Source organism: Periophthalmus magnuspinnatus, chromosome 20 (assembly GCF_009829125.3).
Source record: "Periophthalmus magnuspinnatus isolate fPerMag1 chromosome 20, fPerMag1.2.pri, whole genome shotgun sequence".
Lineage (NCBI taxonomy): Eukaryota > Metazoa > Chordata > Actinopteri > Gobiiformes > Gobiidae > Periophthalmus > Periophthalmus magnuspinnatus.
This window is the reverse complement of record NC_047145.1, coordinates 18,429,977-18,454,231: the sequence shown is the minus strand read 5'-3', so window position 1 is coordinate 18,454,231 and position 24,255 is coordinate 18,429,977. Positions and strand designations below refer to the sequence as shown.

At 40.2% G+C, this 24,255-nt stretch overlaps 1 protein-coding gene across 1 annotated transcript in view; it reads right to left on the bottom strand.

Moving 5' to 3' along the window:
• Nucleotides 1-1,899: 1,899 nt before the first annotated feature.
• pola1 (polymerase (DNA directed), alpha 1) overlaps nt 1,900-24,255 on the bottom strand; it is a 48,774-nt gene continuing 26,418 nt past the window's right edge. Inside the window, exons 35-37 of the mRNA XM_033985582.2 lie at nt 16,913-17,029; nt 11,261-11,357; nt 1,900-2,759 (exon numbers count right to left, since the gene is read on the bottom strand). Of these exons, the coding sequence (XP_033841473.1) occupies nt 2,623-2,759; nt 11,261-11,357; nt 16,913-17,029 (351 nt within the window). The 3' untranslated portion in view covers nt 1,900-2,622. The remainder of the gene's footprint in view (nt 2,760-11,260; nt 11,358-16,912; nt 17,030-24,255) is intronic.

Below are 24,255 nucleotides of genomic sequence, written 5' to 3'. Positions count from 1 at the left end.
CACACTTGTTGGATGTGTGCCTTTTCATTCAGCCTATCCCAGACCAGGGATGAAAGGCTCCTGTGCATATGTGCAATGTTGGCGCACAGAACCACACTGCCCAATCATGCGCAAATACGCAAATTTGGCGGCATTTAAAAGCTGCACAGGCGCCGTTTTGTAACACGATGTGCTGGTGCATTGGGTTTCACAATACCGTCTCCTCACAGGTTAACGCAGGTGTAATGTTCTCCCAATGCACCATTTTCATCATGACCATCGCTTCGCCTTTCCAAGTCCAGCTGTGTCCAGGACGTGATTTGGCCCGTGATTTGGATTCACCGGGGCCTCGTTTCTCTCAGCGCGTCCCGCCGCCTGAGAGAATAGATCCAATCACTCCACACAGCCGCCTGGCTCACTGCTCACTCAGGCCCCGGGAGTGAGACGCTCTAAAAGGCGCTTTGATGATGAACACCCCGAGCCTCGCCGCTCCCCTCCAGGCGAGCCATTCCTGAATAGCGAGGCCATGGCACCGCGCGCCCCTCTCCGCTCGCCCCTTAATTCCTCCGTCTCTCTTGCTCTCATCCAATTAGCTCAGTGTATTAAGCGGTTTATCGTCTCATAACCGCCCATTCAGCTCCAACAAGGGAGACACTTTGCAATAGGACCGGCTCTCCTTTTGACACCCCTTTCTGGCACTTGTATGGTACACCTCCCTATGAATAACAGCGACAGAATAGGCGACTAATTCCCTCATCAAAGCCTACCTTGTCCATTGCTGGTCAAAACGACGAGCAATAAAGCTTAAAACCAGCAAATAAAAGCGTCGTGTACGACCTTATTAGCTTACCACAGTCGAATTAATTCCCATTTGACTGGTCCAAGCCTAAAACTAGGCACTTACTTCAAAACAGCGCACCATTAGAGCCCCACTGATTAATTTTGCCAAACAAATTGATGCAAAGAGTAAGATGGAGCCTTGCACTGTTGATATGATTTAATAAATATGTAAAGTTAGACGCAATAAGGAGTAAATGGCTGTGGCTCTCACGCAGCGCGCACTATCCATCGCATAGCGGATCACGGTGTAAGTGTTCAGCCCACTTAAGGTTGCTTTCACAAGTTACAGTGGTTTTTGAAGTGATTTGCGAGGCGTGCAGTGTTTATGGAAATGCACACGGCAGGAACGAGTAAAAAAATCCCCCACTGTATTAACAAAAAGGAGAAAAATGAGTAGAGGCTTTGTACATAGCTGCACGCTGAGCTGAGGCGGGTTTAAAGGGTTTGCACATCACACATTAAGACCGTTTCACTGTGTCACGTGGTCACAAAACCGCACTGATTGACTTTCACATTCCATAAGTGTGTTTTAAAGAAATTACGCAATCTGACCACAACGAGGCAGGCTTCTGGGAACACATTATATTCAGCCTGTTTTACTCAAAGTGTGAATAAACAATGAGGAAAGCAGCACATAACTTACATGGAAGATTCAACTCCAGGTTTGCAACAGGTCTATTAAAAAAAAACAGCACAAAGAAACACTTAAAATATAAATCAGTTCACAAGCTGGTAGTATGTTCTAGCTCAGTTTGAACATGGGTGATGGTGAAGAGCAAAATAGGAAGGATTATGGAAGAGCATTTTGCAACGAGGATGGTAAACATTAAAATCATAATCCAATGAAAACACGAAATTAGAACAAATTATTAGGAGTATTTCTTTAGCTGTCAACCTAAAATATGTATTTGCGAAACTGAAATATCTACGCATCACATCTTACGTCATGTTTAGGCCTGTTGTGATTCTGGGAACACAAAAAAATATATAAAAATAGAGCGTTTTAATGTTTTGTAAGTCTGCTCGTAGCAATGTTTTTAAAGTTATTCCAAAAAACCCAAATACAAAAACGCAAACTTAACAAAACTTAATCAGAATTTTATTGAGTATCAAAATGATTTCATCGTAATACCAGTATCAAATACTTCAAAATACAATAAACTGTCCAGAGTTACACACATAATAATCGTTTAAAAGACAAAGTATGAAAAACAGTTAAACAAGATGAGACGTTTGATACAATAGCTTTAGTTTAGAGCACGTGGTCCATGGTCATGCCCACCCCATCCCTTCCCAGCATCCTCCTCTCCCCTCTCTCATACACACTAGCAGTCGGGCACACTGCTGCACAACAGGGATGAATGGTAGTAATCAGAACAAGTGTCCCATTCGCTGCGGGCATTCGCTTGGTCCTAGTCGCCCGGGTCACTATCATTGGCTAATTAGTGGCTTTTTGGAGTACACTGGCTGCTAGCAACGATAAGTCATTTTTACCCACACGCACACATGCACACAATAGCTTGGGCCATTTAGGTTTGATTGCTGCCCCCCCTTCCCCCTCCCTCACATAGCAAGTGATGGGGTCAAGTCAAGAGTTTGCAGGCGGTGTCTATGTCAAAGGGTGGACGATTGTGATTGGATTTGAAGTTCTATACCAAAGCTATTATGTATAGGGCAGTTGGTTGGAGAGGGTCCAGGGGTCAAACGCCTAAAATGACCCTAAAATGGGAGACAAAGCAGGTGCAATCTGATAAAATGGTGTAGAGGTTGGTCTCTGATGTGGTGGTATATTATGTTGTGGGTTTATTTGAGAAAAGAAAAGGCCTGGAAGAGTTTGGATAAGTTGATCTCGGAGTAGCCGCTGATCGCCAAAGCCTTGTCTGGGACTTCTTTAAGCCTTCGATACACGTCTTTCTCGCTATTGTAGTGGTTGGCGCGACCTAAAAAAACATAAGATATTAAATTGGACACATTATAAAATAAACAGCTTTAAATCTTGCCATAATGGTGTTCCCTGACCATTAGCTTATCAAAATTGTATTTAAATTGACTCATACCTGTTTGAGTAATTTTGTATTGTCCTACATTTGAGGCTTGTATAATCCTGATCTACATGTGTTATAACTCAACCAGGACCTGTCTAGGCAGGACAAGTGTGTTAGTGGTTTAGAACCATTTTGGCAAGGAACAGATTCTGGACCATCACCAAAGAATAAGTTAGTCTTATAATCTTTTTAACAACAAACCAAAAATCGCAAAAATACAACTTACCTGTTGGTAAAACTACTATCAAAAACATTAAGCTTACAAAAGTCTACACCGATTTTTAGAATGGGAAAAAACCCTTTTGCTAGTGTTGCAGATCACGCTTTTAGTTCACTTTACCTAATCTGTATTATTAGCCATGCGCTAAAGTGGCTAACAGCAGCTCAACATTACCACCAAACGCAGTTTTATCTGTAACTGCCTGTAACTTGTACTGCCGGCTGTAGTGTCATCAGTAATGTTATCACTGAGCGCAGTGACTGGTGACAGAATTGAACTGATGGATCGATGATGAACACATGCACACAAAGTATCAGGGGATTGATCGAGAAGACCAACAAGAGCATGAAGTCAATATCTGCCCCCCTGTTATCCCCTCAGGTGGGCCACAATGACGCCACAGTGAAGACCGGAGCTGCTTTTCTGCCAAACCAGATCTTTACAACATTATAAGGGGACGCAAGTGTAGGCAAAGTATCATGAAATCAAGTAATAACTCAGCTCGAGACTGTAAGATACACTGGGAATAATGGTGTATTGACTCTAAATGGCATTGTGGTGAAATAGCAAGGGTAGAATAGAGCTGGACTTCTGACTGAAGGTAAAGCTTATTCAGAGGGCAAAACAATGTATGTAGAAAATGTTTTATGCTGGATGCCATCTCAGGGTTTAGGGCTGATACAAATAATGTAATGTAGAGTTCGTCCGATATGGGTTTTTTTAAAGACCAATGCCCATACAAATGTGATGTTGCATTTTTGTAGCACCCTCTTTAAAATAATGTGTACAGATAAAGCTTTATGCATATATACTTTACACATATTTAGGTAGCTGGTTAGGCCAAACCAAATATCGGTCTCTGCTGGAGATTTTAAAAAGTGGAAATTTAAGCTAGCTCAGTAATTCAGAGTGGGATTCGAACCGCCGATTCAAAGGTCGGTGGTTCGAATCCCGCTCTCGACGTAAACATCATCGGTTGAACGGTCAGATCCACTGACCGACAAGTTGGCTGTGCAATTCTAGCTCTCACAGATGAATGCTGTTGTTGTGTCCTTGAGCAAGACACGTAACCCTCCTCACCACCTGTGTCTGATGGGTGAGGTATCTTGATGTAAAGCATCATGACCATGTCCTAAAAAGTGGAAATATCTCTGATGTTATGTAATGAAATTTTACACAACTTAAGCATTGTATGTACTTCCTTATTACAATGTACCACAATGTTTAATAACCTATAATAATATGTAAATACAATGTACTTAGCGTTTAGTTAGAAGGTTCAGATTACTGTTCAGGTTCTTACAAGGTCAGTGCGTTATAATTTACCTAATGATGTAGGTACAACATATCAAATGTAGTGGAAACTAAAGTGTGTTTTATTGAAAAGACATAACAGCAAATTTTACTCATTAAACGTTCCTGCTGCACTCACACAAACCAATTAAGGTCCACATGGTTTGTTAAGCACGCCATCTACCATCTTCCTGAATACTGTGCATTTTCTTCCTGTATCCTACATTAGCGTCTGCTGGAAAAACACCACCTTAGCAAAGGGAACAAAGGTTATATACATAGACCCCATAGAGACGGTAAGAGCAGTTAAACACTGTGAAAGCCCTGTCTAACTCATTCACTCCAAAACATGTGACAAACCGTAATGATACATGCAAACCCGATGGTGTGGTTGACTTTAGCAGCAGCAGCCATTATTACCAGATAATCCAGGCGTTGGCGGGGACAGGGAGGGAGAACGGGGGACATGGGAGGAAGGAAGGCACAGACAAACTAGTCTATTTATCTGGGCGAATAGAAAGGCGCGATGATGCATGATCAAGCGAAAGCAATCATGTCATCTTTTCTGAAAGGTAGGAGAAAATAATTTGCCCCCCCCTCCTCCATCTTTCTTTCTCCATCACTCCTTCTCCTTTCCACCTCAATCACTGTGTGGCGAACAGATAAAAGAATGATTTAAGAGTCACAGAGACCAAAAGAAAGAGCGGGAGACCTCGCCGCAACTCAGAGCACAGCGGGGAGTGCAGTTCAAATAAATAGCCTCCCTTAAAGAGCCAGGCAGGGCGGCCGGAGGATCAGGGATGGGGTTTGGGAAGGCCAGGAGGAGAACGAGAAGAACAGATTAATGAACGAGGATGACTTATGGAATGTCACCAGAGCACACAAATATGAAACCATTAGGAATGTATACAACATAAAAGACAACAAGATCAGTAATGCATTATGTACAATATGTATGCTCTCGTCCTTTACTGATACACCTCCATATGTACTGCAGTCAGAGAGGTCATTGCTCGAAAATCTTATTCTAAATGCAAACCTTGCATCTGTCAGTCTGGACTATGGTCCAAATATACAGTTTATATTCTCTGGAGACAAAAGGCGGAAGAATAGAAATAGTGTTGTTAAACAAGGCCAAGTGTGAGCAATACAAAAACAGTGATGAAACTCTCATATACAGCGTAAAACCACACAAACTGTCCTACTAATGATATAATGGACCTCCATCTCCATCCGACCCACACACATCCACATGTAGTGGAGTATCAGGGGTTATCTTAGCTCTAACTAGGTGTTGTCACACACTCGTGCACACTCTGCCGAAGCCGGGCACGAGTAGATGGGGGCTCTGCACGCTCTAACTAGGTGTAAATACAATAACAAGCCTGTAATTAAGTGAGCATGATGAAGTTAATGGAGATCGGCCATTCCGTCGGCCGTCTACATGAATATTCTATTAGGCTGGTGGCGACGGGCAGCTGGAATAGCAGTTAATTTAATCACCACTCGGAGCACAGGGAAACTTCTTTGTGTGAGTGTAATTGCACAGAATGAATAATTGATTTGACAATCGTACCCGCAGATTTTGCCACCCCGCTTTGTATCGGCGGCAGAGTGGGAGGGGAAGGTAGAAAATGGAGAGGAGAGAGAGAGAGATGGAGGAAGAGAAGAAAAGGGGAAGAAGGAGAAGTGTGGGAGGGATGGAGAGGCGCAAATGCACAGAGCAGTGAGATGGCAGGGAGGCTGTCGGTAAATGGATCATTAGAAAAGCGCAGCTCAAGGACAATTTATATTTTATCAATGCGGCAAAATTACATTATTGCTCACACGCGCAATCATACTGCCCACACTCAACACAGAAGCTGGTCTTTGGGACGGTGACGATGGAAGAGGCAACACAGACGAGCAAAAGGAGGGAAACAGGACGATGAAAACTGACATGAAATGATTTGAAAGTCATTGATATGGGATGTTCTAGCTCAGGAATGGACAGCACATTTCATAGTGCCAGAATGTGTGGCTGTGTGTATAAACTATTAGAGATCTCCTGCAGGGGATGCAATTACCTCCATGTTTTACTCACAGCAATCAGCCACAAAAATGCAATGTGCATTAGACTAACGGTCACACATGCAAATGTAGACACAGTGACTCACAGGTCTTTTATGTAACATTATTTCCCATTAATAAGCTTTAAGTGTATATTTATATCAATGTCTGCCATTCGCTGCTCATTTCATAAATAGCTGACACCACCCTTTACCTTAGCAAAAGAAAAAAAAAAAATATATATATAAATATAATATATAGGAATTTTCCTTTGCTATGGCTCATACCTGGACGACTGAGGGATTTAACTTAATCCTTCTGCAGTATCACTGCAGTATGAAGTGCATTTAAAGCAGACCTATTATGCAAAATTGACTTTTCGGAGCTTTTAACCGTGTTATCTTTGGTTTATCCTTCTCATTTGCCCTCTCAATGTTGTTTTTGAAGTGATTCATGTTTGAGCAAACTTCAACTGCTTATTTTCAAGACGCCATATTACTGATCAACCCTCGTTTTAACCACCACTGGCATATGCCCACTGCTCTGTACTTACTTTTTTCTTAAATCGATGACATGCGTAGGATTCAGGAGAGTCACGTAGTCATTTTGGTAAATAAATAAATAAATAAAAATCCTTTGCTCGCTAGCATGATCTGCAGCATATATGTGATGACGTTTACGGCAACATCAGGTCCTTGTGCACCGCAGTTTTCTAACGCAGAAGTCAGCGGACTTGTTTCTTTTATTAATTAGTTTTTTTTTAGATGAATACTGAGATTTAAAATGTGTAAATTGTAACAATGATCCATTGGTGTCACAGATTAAAGCTATTGAGCAGACACGAGCACAATAGGTGCAGTTGTATAAAATCAAAATGTCAAGTTTACTCTCCTGCTGGAGTAGCTTTTTTGTTTGATTGCATTGAAATAAGTGGGTCTGTCCCATTGCTTCAGGCCAAGGGCTGCATGATTTGGGAAAAATATCTATGTAGAGGCTAATTTGCCCTGTGCAAATAGCCACTACTGGCTGAAAGTGCACACAAGTGTTTAAGCACACGTGTCTTCCAAAATACCAAAAAGAGTCCAGTGCTTAGTAGTTAAAATTAATTTATTTGGCTCACCTTTGCCACAATACCACAGCAGACCATCTGTAGACACAGTGAAAAATCATATGCCTCTTCATCTAACCCCTGGTGCCCCCTTTATACCTGGGGTTTCCACTCCACATTTAAAACACAGTGCCCCATAGAGGCTGGAGGTGCACAAATGAAAGTCAAAATGGCCCCTACAATCTAATTGGCATCAGCCAGGAACAAAGTAAGTGGCCAGGGGCACTGTTCCTGGTTGGTTTCTTCTTATTCTTATTTTCCCCTCAAATAATTGCATTTTTGATCCCCTTAACATCAATGAAAAGTCTCACATCGGGGTATAGGATCGACCGGCCCGGCAAAAAATTTGGTAAAATCATGACGATGGCGAATGTGTACCAATTCAACACTGCAACCACAGATTGGACCCCATTGGGAGTGGGAACACGCAAATTTTGGAGTAGGCTCATGAAATTCAGAGCAGCTGAATTGGAGCACTGCCCTATGATGAATAGAAAGTCGGCCATATTGTATATAAAATCTGTTGTCACTTTTACTGCCTTTATACGAAACCTATCTAGTTGTGTTTTCTTTCTAATGAGCATTTTATTTGTTCAAAGTTGCAGTTTCCTGAGGGATCAATAACAGCTACATAACACATCTGGATCAGTTTGTCTTATACTATTTCTGTTTAAAGGAAATAAATGCTGTTTTCAGTCTCTACACTGGTATCAGCAGGTCCTTAAAGCTATAGTATCAGAACTGAGAAAGCTATATTGGTGCATTACTGCTGCAAAAACCACTAGACCTCTTCAAACCAACTTCTCCCTAAGGACACACAGTTGTTCCCATACTGACTGTAACAGAGAAGCCATCATTCAGTACAAATCTGTGGCTCATTGAAGCACTTATAGTAGTTCACGGGTAACAATAGAGGAATTAGATACTTGTAGTTCAACTTGAACACTGCTTGAATGTCTCTACCAGAAATACAACAGTATTGAGTTAAGCTAGTGCTCATAAATCCTTGTAGGTGCATTATATGAAGATAATGCTGAGACCTTCAGTCACACTCCGAGCACAAACAGGCAACAGAGAGAAGGAGGGTGTAAAGGATTGTGTGTCTCTTCCCTGTAATCGGAGCACTGTGGCCCCTGGGTGTGTAATGCAGTAATATGGGGTATTACTGCCCCAGGATGGAGGGATAACTCCTTAAACCTATGTTTTATAGCAGCGTGTGCCTATACACATACATTTATCCTTGGCCATTTGTGAAAAGCATGTTCAAGAGTCTGTTGGTTATTTAAATCATATCTCACAGACAGTGGTATGTGAGAACCCCAGACAATGCTAAACAATAAAGCTAGACCATAGACTGTATTTATAAATGGGCGAAGCTAACCTGCTAGCCGCTGTGTTCCAAGTAGGAAGTGAGCGTGGCCGTGCTTCCGGCTCAATCGACTCTTCCTCCAATTCACTTTTTTGTCACCCCTCTCTCTCTAACTGCGGCAGTCAGACTCATCATTTTGGTCTTAAAATGTTCGTATTAACCCGCTCTACATGATCCTGTTTTTATTTTGCTATTTTGTTTGTGAATCAAGATATGAACATTAATAACAGGCAAAACAGGCACCTTCTTTTCCCAAGGTCGCTCCCGTTAGCAACAAGCTTGATTGACAGTGTTGCTAAGCGCCCGCTCCATGCTAAACCAGCGGTGCAGGTAGAAAGGGGCATTACCTTCAACAGCCTTGCCCCGGATTGGCTCTTTGGTTGCTATGAAACTGGCGGTCGGAATTCCAAATGTGGAACTTGGCTCCAAATTCGCCCCTGTAACTGCTAACCTCAATGAGCTTCATTTGACCGGAGCTGAACGCTATAGGTGACATCACACTCCCTCCCTAGTCCGCTTCTTTATACAGTCTATGAGCTAAACACAGTTAAAACTGACCAGAGCATGGCCTGACTGTATCAAAATGTTGCCAAAATTACTTTAGTCTTAATACATCTGACTAACTTGTTGATGTTTTCATACTTGACAGTTTCAACTGCTCTTCCTCAGCTGACCGGACACGTCACAGCAACATCACGTGACCACTCTGAGGGAGATTGCTAGTGAGCAGTCGAAACAGTCAGGTATGAAAACAAACTCAACCTTGATTTGGAAAAAGAATCCATTAAAATAAATGAACAGAAGACAAGATGAACCTCATTGGACCATTGCCACTATGGGGCACTATGTTGACTCTTATCATTCATTCACGTACTTGTGTAATGTTGAACACAAACTTAAACTTAGTCTGCACATATGTCTAACTTGGTAATAGAAAACCAGCTTCTTCCTCAATAGTTGAACAGCACAAAGTTGTATTACTAATCATGTGCACAACAATGTTGTCTTCTTGTTAAAAAAACAAACTGCCCAAAGCATGTATACAGCACTATATGGTGCAAGATGTAAGCACAATAACACATTAAGGACCATACAACTGCAAAGATTGAACTGTATTGTGCTGTGGCGTATTGTGAAAGACAAAATGAGAGTGAGCTAGGAAAGGCAAAGGCAGATCAAACCCAGCACAAAGAAAAGAACATAAAGAAAGAAGACTCAGGAATTGATTGGTGATGATTTCTTACATGTGGGCAAAGACAGAAATAAAAAACAACAGAAAAAGGAGGCTATAATCATGTTAGTACTCTTCCTACCCCTCCCAGCCCACAGCGGCCAGCGCCTCCATCTCCTGAGTGGTCATCTGTTGATTACACATTATATTTACCTCTGCTGTCTCACTCCAGCCCTGCCTCTCACTGGCTACTCTGCAACATTCAGGCATACATACATAAATAACATACATACATAAATATTTAATCAAATAAATAAATCGCTCAGCCTAGCAGCCCTTTCTAATCAAGTGACATCAATCAGGGAGAACTATGGGTAAAGAGGCCTTGTGGCTGACGCCTACTGAGCGCACCCAGAGAGCTGGAGTAGCGTCTATTTGAGTCCAAGGGGGGAAATATACGCTCCATGTCCCATTATAGGAGAAGGGCTATCCTTTCGTCAGCGCGCCCATTACTCCCCCTATCATTTCCCCAAATCTAAAACCTGTTTTCAATCAACACAGCCAAACGAGTGCCTGTCTAAGAGAGGCAGAGAGAGAGAGAAAGGAGAGAGAGGGAGCGGAGAGAGCCACAGCGATGGACAGTGAGGACAGGGGTAGCAGCAGAGTGGTGGAGGGCCCTCTCCGTCGTTCTGCAGTGATTGGAGCATTTTGCATTCTGTATGTGTGGTTGATTGAATCCGTCTCCTAAATTAGGGCTGTCGACTCGAGGAGCTGAATGTCCTTAACCCCCCTACCCATATCCACTGCTCCTGTGTGGATGTGTGTATCACATCAGGCCGGAATATTTTAAGTGCAGCCTGGGTAAAGGGTTTACGTTGTGCCATTGATTGCTAATGCTATGTTGTATGTGTATTTGTGCAGAAGCATTGTTAGGACATCAAAATTCAAACTTCAATAACTGTTGTAGTAACTTGATTTTACTTCTAAAGGCGGTACTGAAGAATAATGAGAAAATCAAGAGCGGCACAAAGAGAAAATAAAATAAGATTTTTTTCTAAAAAGGGCAATTTCTGAAAAATTATACAAGAAATTGCACTACATTTATTTGAAACTTTCTGATAAACAGTGCAACTTTGTTAAGTAAAAAAATAGCTTTTGTAAAACCAGTAGTTAATCAGATCCTTACTTTTGTCATCAGGAGGCAGTACTTTATTGACTGCATGTTCCCAGTCAAAGATGAATCTGTAGAAGCACAGCTGGTTGTACAGGGCCTTCTCCGAGTACTGCAGAGAAAACACAAATGACAAAAAAATATAAGTTAACATTACGGGTCTGATATCAACAAAGGACAGGGGCTATGTAATAAGAAGTCACATGATATATGAAGAAATGCTACTGTTGCCAGAGATGAAAAAAAATGATGTGTATGTTTTGAAAAATGAGGGAAAAAAAAGAATAGACCAGGTGTTTTGAACGCTGTAATGACGCCTAATCGAACATAATACATTATCCTCAGATCTCATTTAACATATATCTGCAAGCCATTTTAAATAATGTGGACTGATCTGTACAGCCAGAGCTACTCTCCCTCTCCTTATAGTGTTAATGCCAAAAGAAACAAATTTGGCTGCTTTGTTAATCTCCTCTGCAATTAAGTGAAGCTACACAACAGCCTGCTTCAGCAAGAGGCACAGAGATGCTCAATGAGGGAGTGATGGGAGGGAAGGAGGAATAAAACAACATGAAAAACAAGCAGAGGCTTCAGATGTAGAGAGGAGACGGTGAGATACAGAAAGAGAGAAAGCAAAAGGGGATCAGGCCTGAAACACCCTCCCTCATAATAGTTTGTTGTGATAAGGCATTGTGAGAGAGGCATGCGAACAGTCGAGGCTGTCAATTTGATTAGCCATTATACTGCATGTTTAATTGCAGTTATTGGCTCGTCATTTCCCCGCTACACTGGAGAGGGCACGCTAAGCCCCGACCCCACACTGCCATCAGGTGTGCGCTGAGTGCATTATTATTACCACCAGGAAGAATCCCATGACAATTCATGTGTGTGCGCGGCTCTGTGTGTGCCCATTATACCTGCCAATCCGACGTGTGGGTAATTGTAATTTCAGTTTTTACTGCTGTGGCATAATCAAGTGGCAAGAGTATCTAATGCAGCTAAACGCAAACCATGTGATGTGTGAATGTCTGTTTAATGGACGTGTATTGCTGCCCACATGGCACACACAGCTGTTGACCGCTGATGCACTGCCTCGTCAACAACCAAACCATGCACATCCCATAATGGAGCCACGGTTACGGTTGCCAAGGTTGAACAAGCTCGGTCGGCGCAAACATCGCACACCACTCTGTCCTCTTGAAAGAGAGCACAGGACATGAGCGCACAGAACACACCCTTACAATGTAATGCTGATTGTGGGCGGGCCTTAAGGTGTGTGCTAAATGACTGACAGGTGTCAGAAAGGCGTGGCTAAAATGTTACAGGGTTGTTATTGAATTTAGAGCCCCTCAACCCCACCTCAGTGCTCTCAAACACACACATGCACGCACGCCCACCTCGTCATTCAGCTCGCCGCTTTGTTCCTGCACTGACACCATTTCAATTTGCTCCACAAATCTGCAGCATTTTCAGCCTGACTGCCTAAGGAGCAAACCAGCTGTGAAATTGCCTCTCTCCCGGGAGCACAGAGCCACCCCAGCCCCCACCTCGTACCCCCTTTGCCTCCCTTTTCCCCGAATGACTCCCCGTGACACGCATGCAGGTCCTGCTTCTACAACCAGTAACAGCAAAAGGAAGAATAAGACATGACGTCCTGCAAGTGACCAAACAATAGATGTATAGAATAAAAGGAAAAGAGCTAAATGATACAAATTGATTCAAATCACAGAGAACCACCTCAAATGACTCATACAATAAAGCCTGCACTCAGGACTTCCTCAGAGACAAATCACCGCTAACCTCCGTGGGGGTTCTGCACTCTTTATTGGCCAGGTAATGGGACAATGTGGATGGAAAGTGGGCACGATGAACTAGTTAATTACTTGACATGGCCCAGAAGCCTGGCAGATGACACAAGGCCTGGATAAAGCTGCTCTTGCACAGCTCTGCTACAAACATGCGTTGTAAATAGTGAATTTACAATGTTCACACAAGTGCAGCTGCAGACAGAGAGGGAGGGAGGAAGGGAGGGAGAGAAACAAACATACATTTTTCCTCAGCTGTGAGGCCACGAGGCTCTAAAACTCTTGAGCTTTTTAGATGCGATGAGCGTTATTGCCGGTTGTGGTAGTCACGCCGATCAGCTTCACAAGACACCATAATGAGTCAATATATGTAAATCTTTACTAGGCAAACACGGCGGGAAACAAAGGCATTTAACTGGTGCTCTCGCCCGCAAGCCTCCAACGATTCAGCACCGGTAATTTCTCCCCATTGAAAGGCATAATTGCCTGCTATTTGAAGATATTCATGCTCAATTTTTGAAATTAATTTCAATTGGGGGGAAATGTAGAAATGTCAGCTCCAGTGAAAGGGATTTGATTTCAATTATCCTCGCTCAAAGGACTGTGATTTCCAAATACACTTAAGCAAAATTATGACAAGAATTTTTGTTCGGCAAAATTCAGTGTTTAAAGAGCGATTAGGCGATAATGGGGCAGCTTTGAGCCGGCAGTGAATGCAGCCGTCTCCCTCTGAAAGGCACTCAATTATCTCTGATTGCTCCCGCTATAATGTATCAAATAGAGATACCTGCTATTGCCGTAATTTGTGTGAAAATTAACATGCTGCAATTTCCACTAGAGGGAAAAAGGGAGCTCTAATGGGCGCCTGAGCGTACATCAATAAAACGAGGGGAGAAAAGGAGAGAGAGACAGGGAGGGAGGGCGAGAGGGAGAAGAAAAGTGAGGCAGTGTAAGAGCTAAGGAGGGACTGGAGGAAAATAAAAGAATGGAGCAGGAGGAGAGAGGCTGAATGAAAGGCTAAGAAAAGGAAAGTCAGAACACAGATCTGAAGCAGGGCGAGCAAAAAAGCCCATTTGAGTTAAGCGCTGCATAGGGAGAAGAAAGTGTGAGAGGAGAGGAAGAGAAAGAAATTTAATTTACTGAAAATATTACAAATTGCACCTGTGCATAACTCCCCCAAATTACCAACCAATCAAGACAGAGTGCCTATTACTCTCCCATTACATGGAGATCAGATCACGCTCCGAAACTGTGTCCAACGGGAGAAGGAGAGAGGGAGTGTGGGAGAGAGGGAGAGAGAGGAGTGGAAGAGAGGACGAGACAGCACCCACACAGACAGTGAATACAGCGCAATGTACCAGAGAAATATGGAAGAAGATTCTTTACAAAAACTCTGCTGCTAACAAGTACAGCCGAAACAAAGTGATAGTACGGCTGCTGTCTTCATGGGACATACACAACTTTACATAGAAATTCAGGAAATAATTGAACATCCTGAGTAGTGACTGTTGAATGCCTTATCATTCTTCTCAGTTGTTGAGCATGGTCTACAGCCGCAGCTCAAACGGCAATGAATAGCCTCTTAAGTACTTTGCATAATTGGCAGCAATTTAATATGTTAGCTGCTGGGCTATTAATCTCCATGCATCAGCTCGCTCCAGACACGTCCTAATATGAATCGCACAATACTTGATCCCTCAAATCAACGCATGTTTGCTTTAAAGAGAGGTCAGAGGTCAAGTCAGTAATCATTTGAAGTTTACATTTCTTATTCAAGGTCATAAATAGCAATTGGTTTTCTTGCTAGAGTTAGATCCTGCGTCATAAATGCTTAGACTTATACAGAAATTAAACTTACTGGAAAATTCCACCCTCAAAAAAGAAAACTAACAGGAATTTGTTATTTTGTGTTACTATAGTGACCCAGCTCTAGGATACTATAACAGCACTATGAAAAAGTTAAGTCTAATTGCAAAGATAGCAAAAATAAATACAAATTCTCAAAACTTTTGTATGAAGTATGATGAACACTGTGTTTTCTGTGTTGTTATTCTACTTAACCACGAGCTGACACATATATTAAACAATTTTCCAAATTAAATATGTTCCCAAAATGTGGGGGTGAGTAGATAACTGTAAAAAACTACTATCCATAGAAATATTGGATGGATTCTGACTATAATATATCGTAACACATACAAATAAACACATTAACAGAAAAGTAAAATTGCAAAACACACTAAACGTACCGAAAGTTAAAATTATAATAAAACTTTTACTTTGCTAACTAGACAGATATCATCAGGAACTGACCACGGGCCAAAAATGGCTAAAAATTAAATAAATTAAAGTTAATTGACATAACTGATTTCCTATTATAAATCTCCTCAAAAGGTTGTAGGTTGTAGAGTTGGTTGAGCCCTCGTTAGAAACAGGTTTTGGGGCCGAGGAAGGAGCATGAATAAGCTGCGAGAGTTAAATGTTTTATTCAGCTGCGGTATAAAGTGCCACGGCCCTCCGACGCAGCGATGGGCGCCTAAGTGGCTACAGTGACAGCAAAAATTGGTTCTCTGGTTTACAACCTGTCGCCACAGAGCCAGACACAGCAAAGAAACTGGGATGGGGCAGGCAACAAGAGACATGTTAGATAAAAAATGACAACAGGGAATTAAGGCGAGGACTGAGACAGAAATGGTGAGAAACGGGACAGAGGGGACAAAAACTAGATTGAAACATCATGGTCAAATTGAAAGGGAGAGTGTTTCTTTTAAATCCAGTGGTCAAGCTAACAAAGTGTTGGTAAGTGGGCTACCAGCATGAGACAGACAGATGCTTTTAATGGCTAAACTACCACCCAGCTCTTAGCGCACAAAAGGTGCGCTCCAAGTCACACACGAGTCCAGAGACAATCAGAAAACAATGAAGAACAACATGTCTGGAAATGCATAGACTGAAATGTGACACTGATGAGATTATATATGGTAGACCAGCTCCATAGCACCATCACCTGGAGAAAATGTAGAGAGATGTTTGCATATGTAGCAACAATGTTATGCCTTTTCGACAACTATGTGCTTATCTTTCTTCAAAAGTAAGGATACATGTACATCAATGGCCCTCAAATTCAATATGGCAATGGAAAGGCTTTAGGCTGATTTAACTTGGAGACACTTTTGTCACAGTTTTATATCTGGCTTAAGGCATATTTAGTCTCAGTTAAGTCGGAGTTAAGCCTTGGTTTAGTTTGTTAAATCCTGGTTTGAAATGGTTCATAGTTCTGTTCAAAATTTAATAATTAGTTCTGGATACGCTGAAGATGATACGTTAACACTTTATTTTAGGGAACACATTTAAATAGCTAACTAAGTGGCACGTTTAATTGTTTTTAAGAGCCAGTAAAACTCATGTGATGATAAAAACTTATTAATGGAAAAATGTCAGCTGATTACTTAAGCAGTCATACAAAAGGGGTGACAGTAACTCAGTTGGTACACTTTCTTTGTCCACTGATTCAAAGGTTGGCGGTGCGATTCCAGCTCCCGCAAATGAATACAGTCATTGTGTCCTCGGGCAAGACACTAAACACACCTTGCCCTCAGTGTCTGCGTATACCGGTGTATGAACGTGTGTGTGAACGGGTGAGTGGTTCCTTGATGTAAAGCGCTTTAAGTGCCTTGAAGGTGGAAAAAAAGGTGATTATTTGCCATTTAAGTACTCTTTAAACACCTATAATGATCTAATTAACAACTTACTATGCCTATTACTACTTGTTAGCCATAAATATGTGGTCCCTAAACTGTTAATGCTTATAAAATGTAATACAGGCAGGTAAAGTGAGTCAAGAACATTGTATGGTGGTTACCTCGGGTCTTAGTGTAGCTCGTGTGCAGGCGGGGCAGATGGGTCCATGGCGGGAGAAGGCGATGGGGATGCGTCTGGTTCGGTTTTGGCAAGCTAGGTCTTCACACACCAACCAGCCCTAAAACATTAAGAAACACTTTTATAGAAGTAGCAGAGATAATAGAATTGTGGTGTAAGGAAAACTCACAAATATCAATGTAATTTTAGTTGGTTTTATTTTATAGAGTTACCTTTAATTCAGTGCTGTTTTCCCATTCATAAACATTCAATAGTAAAGTAAAGCATTCAGTAGCTTTGCAATATACGAGATGCAAGACTATGAAATATGTGGGCACTTACTTAATCAATACGTGTGTTGTTAAAATTGATAAAAGTTTTGTTCCCTCCAGACACTTCAAAAACAGTTCAGAGTAATGTGTAAAAATGCGAAAATAGTTGTTTTTATTTATCTTTTCAAATGCGCTGACAGGGAAAAAAAAACTGCTAGCACTGCTGACTGGACTTCAACTACACGTCTCTTTCTTTACATTTTAATATATACCTTTTTCCAGTGACAGAGGGACCAAGTCTGACAAGCAAAAGCAGCGGACAGCCAAACGACAGTAGTTAGGGCCTCCTGGGGTGAGGTACTGACCCTGGGCAGGTGCTGTGGTCTTACCCTCTCAATCTTGCCTATATTATTCACCCCCTCTCTAACTCTGTCTTATGCCCCGTCATTACTAAGGGGCTTTAAGGGGAGGGAGTTAATGCCCAACTAATGACAGTGCAGAAGGCCCACCACATCACACCCGCTTTCTTTCTTCAATACATCCCTGTGTCCGGTCAATCACTCCAACAAACTGCTCTCAAAAGGCTGCACCTGCCTTTCCATAAAGAGGCAGAATGATTGCAATATTGATGTATTCTGTATGAAACTATAACTAAAGTTTGAGGAATTTTAAACTGTCCAATAGGATGACAAGATTTACAGTCCCAAAACGGACAAAATATAAAACTTTAAGATTAAATAACAGATGATTATTATTTATTTCATCAATAAATATAACCTGATTTAGGATTAGGTCTGTCAAGATCATTACTATACTGACATTTTTCGGGTTCAATATTTTTCGAGTGTATTTTTTCTTTGCGCTACTGGGAAATTTTTGGTTATTTTTGTGGCTATACAATATATTAATGTTTGATTTTATGTTGTAAATTTTGTGATATTTTATTCTTGTATGTATTGTGAAGCGACTTTGAGTATCTTGAAAAGCGCTATATAAATAAAATGTATTATTATTATTATTATTATTACAATAACATTTAAGTCGTAAAATGTTGAACAACTAACATCTATGACTTATTACAGATGCAAACTAACTACTAAAGTGTTTCATTCTGCTGTTTATACATTGCAGCTCATGCTTTTTAACAATATTGTAGATTTAGAATAGTTTTTGTGGTTTAAATCTGGTTGTGTCAGTGTCATAAATTAGTTTCAATATTATCATTTATCGTCTATATTTACATCAGCAGTATATCACACTTTAAATGTGTTATCATGACAGGGATTAGAATTTACTGGCATCAAAACACCATTATTAAAACTACCTCCAATAGCTGCGTTTTACTGTAAAGTGTTGATTCTGTTGAACTAGCATGAAAACTGGTGTCTTTTGCAAAAGGATGTGCAAATGATATTAATACTTGTAAGAAAAACACTCCTATTAAGTTTTTTCTATTTAAGTCCAAATCACAGATGGTGTAATTAAGCTGTGACACAGACCAGCAGATAAACACACAGCACAAATTAATCTAAATTAAGTGACTTATACTTGATTGCTCAAGTATTCAGTCACTATGAGGTCAATATTAATTAGAGACACCTATGGTAGCAATTAGTCCTGCATTACCTGAACGTGTCCTTTCAATTTTGAGAAACTAACTAAAAATTAAATCTTAAATCTTTTGCAGCAGGTGAAGTTGGTTAAGTTCTAAACAAGTCAAGATTATTTTTAATTAATTATTCTGGCTGTACTGTAATAATTAACATAAAAAATAATACTCTTGAGATTTTTAGAGGAATAAATAAGTAATTTTAATCACATGTATACTCCAAAAAGTAAAATGTGAAGTGTTGCTTTATCTGGTGGTTTATGTCCCACCTCATGATTCTGGTACAAAATTGTGCATTCATTTTTCTCATATACTTTCTGAAAAAAAATTATATTAAAAGCTTGCTCGGGGGTGATCAGCTACATGGTAACGAATGACCTAAGATTTTATTTAAAATCTGATTCTGAAACTTCATAAACCACAAAGTTATTAAATCATTTCGCAGAATCTTGCATTTTAAACAGCTTTTTGGGATTTAAAACAACCATGTTATGAATATTAGTTAGCACATAGCTGGTTAGCACGTAGCTGTTAGCGACTGTGATGCCTTTGAACTCTTAATATTTGAATTTTTTGAAAAATCTTTGGGAAAAATAAACGGAAAATTTACTTCCAGAACCTGAGCAGGCTGTCACTGTGCAGCTCCTTTGAAGATTTCACTATTGTTTGGTCATTGCTTCAGTAATTGTGAATACTCATTAAATCATGAGCTTTCTTCTCCCAAAAATCTGCAAAACACTACAAATTTTATACAGTGCCGTTTGCAGTTCTAAACCTCGATGTGTATCAGTATCATAGTTGTAACAGAAAAATAATGACATTTGGGAGTTAAAACTGAAATCTTGCATACCCTCGACTGACTACCAGTCAACCACCCAAAATTTTACTTCATTAAATCTCTGGTATTACAATGAACAACCTCGGTAAAGCCCAATTTACAGCCCCCCGCCCCTGCTCTCTGTTAAATCTCCTCCAAAGGAAAAGCCAAAATAAACACATGTCCCAAATCAATTAGAAAGTCCCACAGTTCACAGCTTTACTCGCAGATTGTAACGCCAGGGCTAATTACCCACACAGCTTTTCATAGAGCTGAGCATTATGGGAAATCAGGCTGGTTCACTATCACTGATAAAAAAAATATACACAAGATAATGGGAATTGATAAGACGGTGGACGCTATTTAATGTCTATTGTGTTTGTTATTGGGACACAAGCTTTGGCACACACTGCTTTTCCCATAGGTGTTATAATATTACTTCAAAGACAAACAGTTTTATTTGTACAGTTTAAATGAATTACGACTCATTTCCCAGACACCACAGGTAAAGCTGCACTATGTAACTTTTCTGGTGGAGGGTCCGTCACCTGCTTGACTCGACTGGGAAGTTACTGCATTGCCTGGAATTGTTTCACAGTGTCACTAAACACATTTTTGGCGTTTAAAACAACTAACTGAATGAAAATAAGATAGATAAGTTAAGTGGAATAATGTGGAACAATCCAGTCAAAACAATCACATCCCCCACTAGAAAAGTTACATAGTAGAGCTTTAATTATCAGACTGCATTTGGCACAGGTCCATACACTCAAGCTCATCATTTATCAAAGATTAGTTTAAATAAATTCACTAGGGCTGAAACTAACAATTATATTTCGACTAGTTATTTAGATCGTGAAAGGCCTGTGAATTTAAGATTTTTCATGATTGTGCCCAGATAAAGCTGATGTGAAGTCACCTGAGATCAACCTGGTGGAACATTTCATAGAGTCATAAAACCTCTTCTTTCAGCAAATGACAAACCATGAAGTGTATAAAGATGTATGAACCATAGATAACGTATAAAGAAGTGGACTAAGTGAGTGTGGCGTCACCTGTAGCATTTGGCTCCAGTCAAATTAAGCTCATCGATTTTAGCAGTTATTGGAGTCAAGTTTCAGATTAGGAATTTTGACTGCGAGATTCATAGCAACCAAAGAGCCAATCTGGAGCGAGACCATTGAAGGTAACACCCCTTCCCTTAGCAACTCTGTCAATCAAACCTGTTGCTAACGCTAGCTGGAGCAACCTCGGGAAAGAAGGCGTCTGTTCGTATCTTGATTTACGGACACAATAGTGAAATAACAACACCAGGATCATATAGAGCGGGTTAATACGGCATTTTGAGTTCAGAAGACGAGGCTCACTGCAGCAGTTAGAGAGAGGGGCGACAGTTTTCTGATGCACAGTGAATTGAAGCGGATGGAGCCAGAAGTGCGCCCATGATCACTTCCTATTTGGAACGCTGTGGCTAGCGAGTTAGCCATGGCTATTTATAAATATATATTCTATGGTACAGACCACTTACAGATGATTTGATTACTAAAAAAGCTGAGAACTATTTCAATAATATATTAGTTGCACGATTAATCAAATCACTTGTTGCAGCCCTAAAATTGACCAATCAAATACTGTCCACTTCTACTTTACATTTCCAATTTTTTTCTTGGCTTGGGGCTGATGGAGCACAGAAGCCTGGGAGTCACTATGCTGCAAGTACATTTGAAAAATAAATGTCCCTAAACCAAATCTGACTTACTGAACCGACCCCAGTGGTTTTGCCTAAATGCAGGAAAATGCCACAGGATTAAGTGAGGTTACCCCTATGTGAGATGCATAAAAGTCTGAAACAAAGAAACCAAGAAAAAAAGAATGGTTAAAGAAAAAAGGCCCAATTGAGCATTTTGCAGGGGCTCAGGTGGGGGCGGGGTGTACAGTGGGATGTGAGAGAATAAAGGCTCATAATTGCATAATTATAGCAGTGGATACCTGACACACTGAATGCAGACGTCAAATGAATTCCACATAATTTAACCAAACAGAGGCAAGACCAGGCCGCGACAGGAAGCACGGAGAAACACAGCCTCTCTGCTTCCCGTTTTGTGCATGTATTTAACACTCTTCACCAACCTACAAGGTCTCTCTGATTCCTCCATTTTGGGGTCTTCACCATCAAAATACCTCAACAACAACAACAATGCCAGGTTTGTCTGTGTAAGTGCCATGACTGACCCCAACTGAATTATAGCAAGCGTGGAGCACCGAATAAATCTGAAATGATTAAGACAAATGAATTACAAAATTGATGATAATTGGAAAATCATTCAATTTAACAAAATGATTGTTTCAGGCAGTTGATTAGAGAAAACAAGTACTTTAATGGCCACCTCCAACAGGCTTTTTACCAGTGACATTTCGCAAAACAATTTATTTCTGTAATTGTATAACTTGCACACTTTTATTTTGAATATGAAAATTTATATTGTACAGGTTAACTAGAACTAACTAAGAATTAACTAGGTCATACTAGAAAAGTTTTACTGACTAAAATCGGTATTAAGATTTACAGCTGTATTAAAATGACAAGACTTTAATACCATGAAGTCAGTCATTGTGGTGGTATTGACAGATCTAATTTATTTCAATAGGTCTGTGAAAAAGGCAGGACTCTTCACAGCCTGGAGTAAAGATCTTATACGACGCAAAATTGACACTTGTGAGCATTTAGCCCTGTTATAATGCTGTTACCCCGTCCAAAACATACCTGAAGTTGTGTTTTGTTTCATTCATACATGTTTGAGTAATCCTGCATTATTAGTCTGTCTACATCTCCATAGCTCAAAATGCTCTGTTCTAACTTGTGATGTCATGAAGTGTCAAGTTAACAGCTATATTTTACCTTTTTTCAGTAGAGATTGGCAAATCCAGGTCTGAAATTACCCAAACGATTCTAGTGAAGGTGCATGGAGTTTAAAAACACAGTGGAGCAGTTCTTGTATGACCACATGACATCACAAAGTGGAACAGAGAGAAGAACTCTGCCTAAATATGTAAGGTTTGTGTGTTAAACATGTGTGAATGAAACAAAACACAACTCCTGGTATGGTTGTGATGATGGTGTGGTAAGGAAAAAACATTATAACAGATCAGAAAATAGCGGAATATGGGCTCTTTAATGAATTATCATGGACATCAAACATACTTGCAAATAATGTAAAAACCCAGGAAGGAACTGTCTTGTGTGTTTCAATCCTAGTCCCCTAGTTTAAAGACCCACTGTCAGCTGTACAGTGATTATTAGTTCAAAATAAGCAGCCAAGTAACCAAGGACCAATACCTTATATATCACGTTAAGTTAAGTCCTTGTTTTTGTTAAGCATACAAACTGTAACATCTTGGTATTTTTGGCCACGATTATCACCCAGTCCCTAATTCTAGGTCTGTCACGATAACACATTTTGAAGTATGACAAATGTAACTGAAGAAAATACAGACAATAAACAATAATTTTGAATGCCATTTTGCCAATAACAATAAAGCAGGATTCACTCCCAAAAACAAATCTATACGTACAGTATTGTAAATGAGCACGGGCTACAAGAAATAAATTAAACACTTAATGAGACATAGAAGTTATATATTCAACCCTCTACAGCTCCAGTCTAATTGCAGTACTGAAAAATAACAAAAAGTTCCCCATTAGTACAAAGAAAAAGTACCCACGATAAATATTTAGCCACAAAAATCCTTGTTCCATCTGTTATGTGTTGAATGATGAGTTGATATAGTGTTTATCAAGACAGGCCTACCTAATTCTTCAACCATAGCTGCCCAACAAGCTCCTACAAGGGTCTGTCTGCTTTGTGTGTGCCAGGAGGATGTGAAAAATACAAAGGAATGAGACCTTCTTAAATGACAGTCTAGTTTGGACACTAATTGAATACTAATTGATTCTACTAGTGTAAAAAAACCCAAAAAACTAGTGTATTTTTGTTACATTAAATAAGAAATCCTTCATATGAACCAACTCAAGCTCATGAGAGGAACACAGCATTCCCTGGCCCCTGTCCAAAGCACCTGTCACAATAAATACTACATCGACTTATCGTTCAGTATATGGCACATGGGATTTCTTTGCAAAAATAGGGAGATTTTTATTTTTGTTTTAATAGAATAACTTTTGAGCTGTAAAGGGTTGAATAAGTGACTTCTGTGGCTAATTATTGGTTCATTCTGTTATTCATTTATTGCAGCTCATGTCTTTTAATAGCATAAAGAAAAATTCAAATCTGTCAACTGGACAAAAAGTTGGAGTGAAGAAGTTTTGCTGCTCATCCAAGCCTTTTTGTCTAGTTGACAGATTTGAAATTTTCTTTTACTATGGATCATACCTTGACGACTGATGATTACACAGATATGTTTTTTAATGATATTGCCTATTTATAAATGGTTTACTTGGATTATCCTGTGTTATTGTTATTGCATCAGAGGCATAAAGTAGTTTTAATATTATCATTTATCGCAGTAAATATCTGTACCAATGTATAAGGTTTCAAAATTTGTTATCCTGACAGGCCTAGGCCACACATCCATCAGACTTCAGGTTCGAGCCTCATAAAAAGTCAACTCTTCCAGCTCACCAAAGGGAC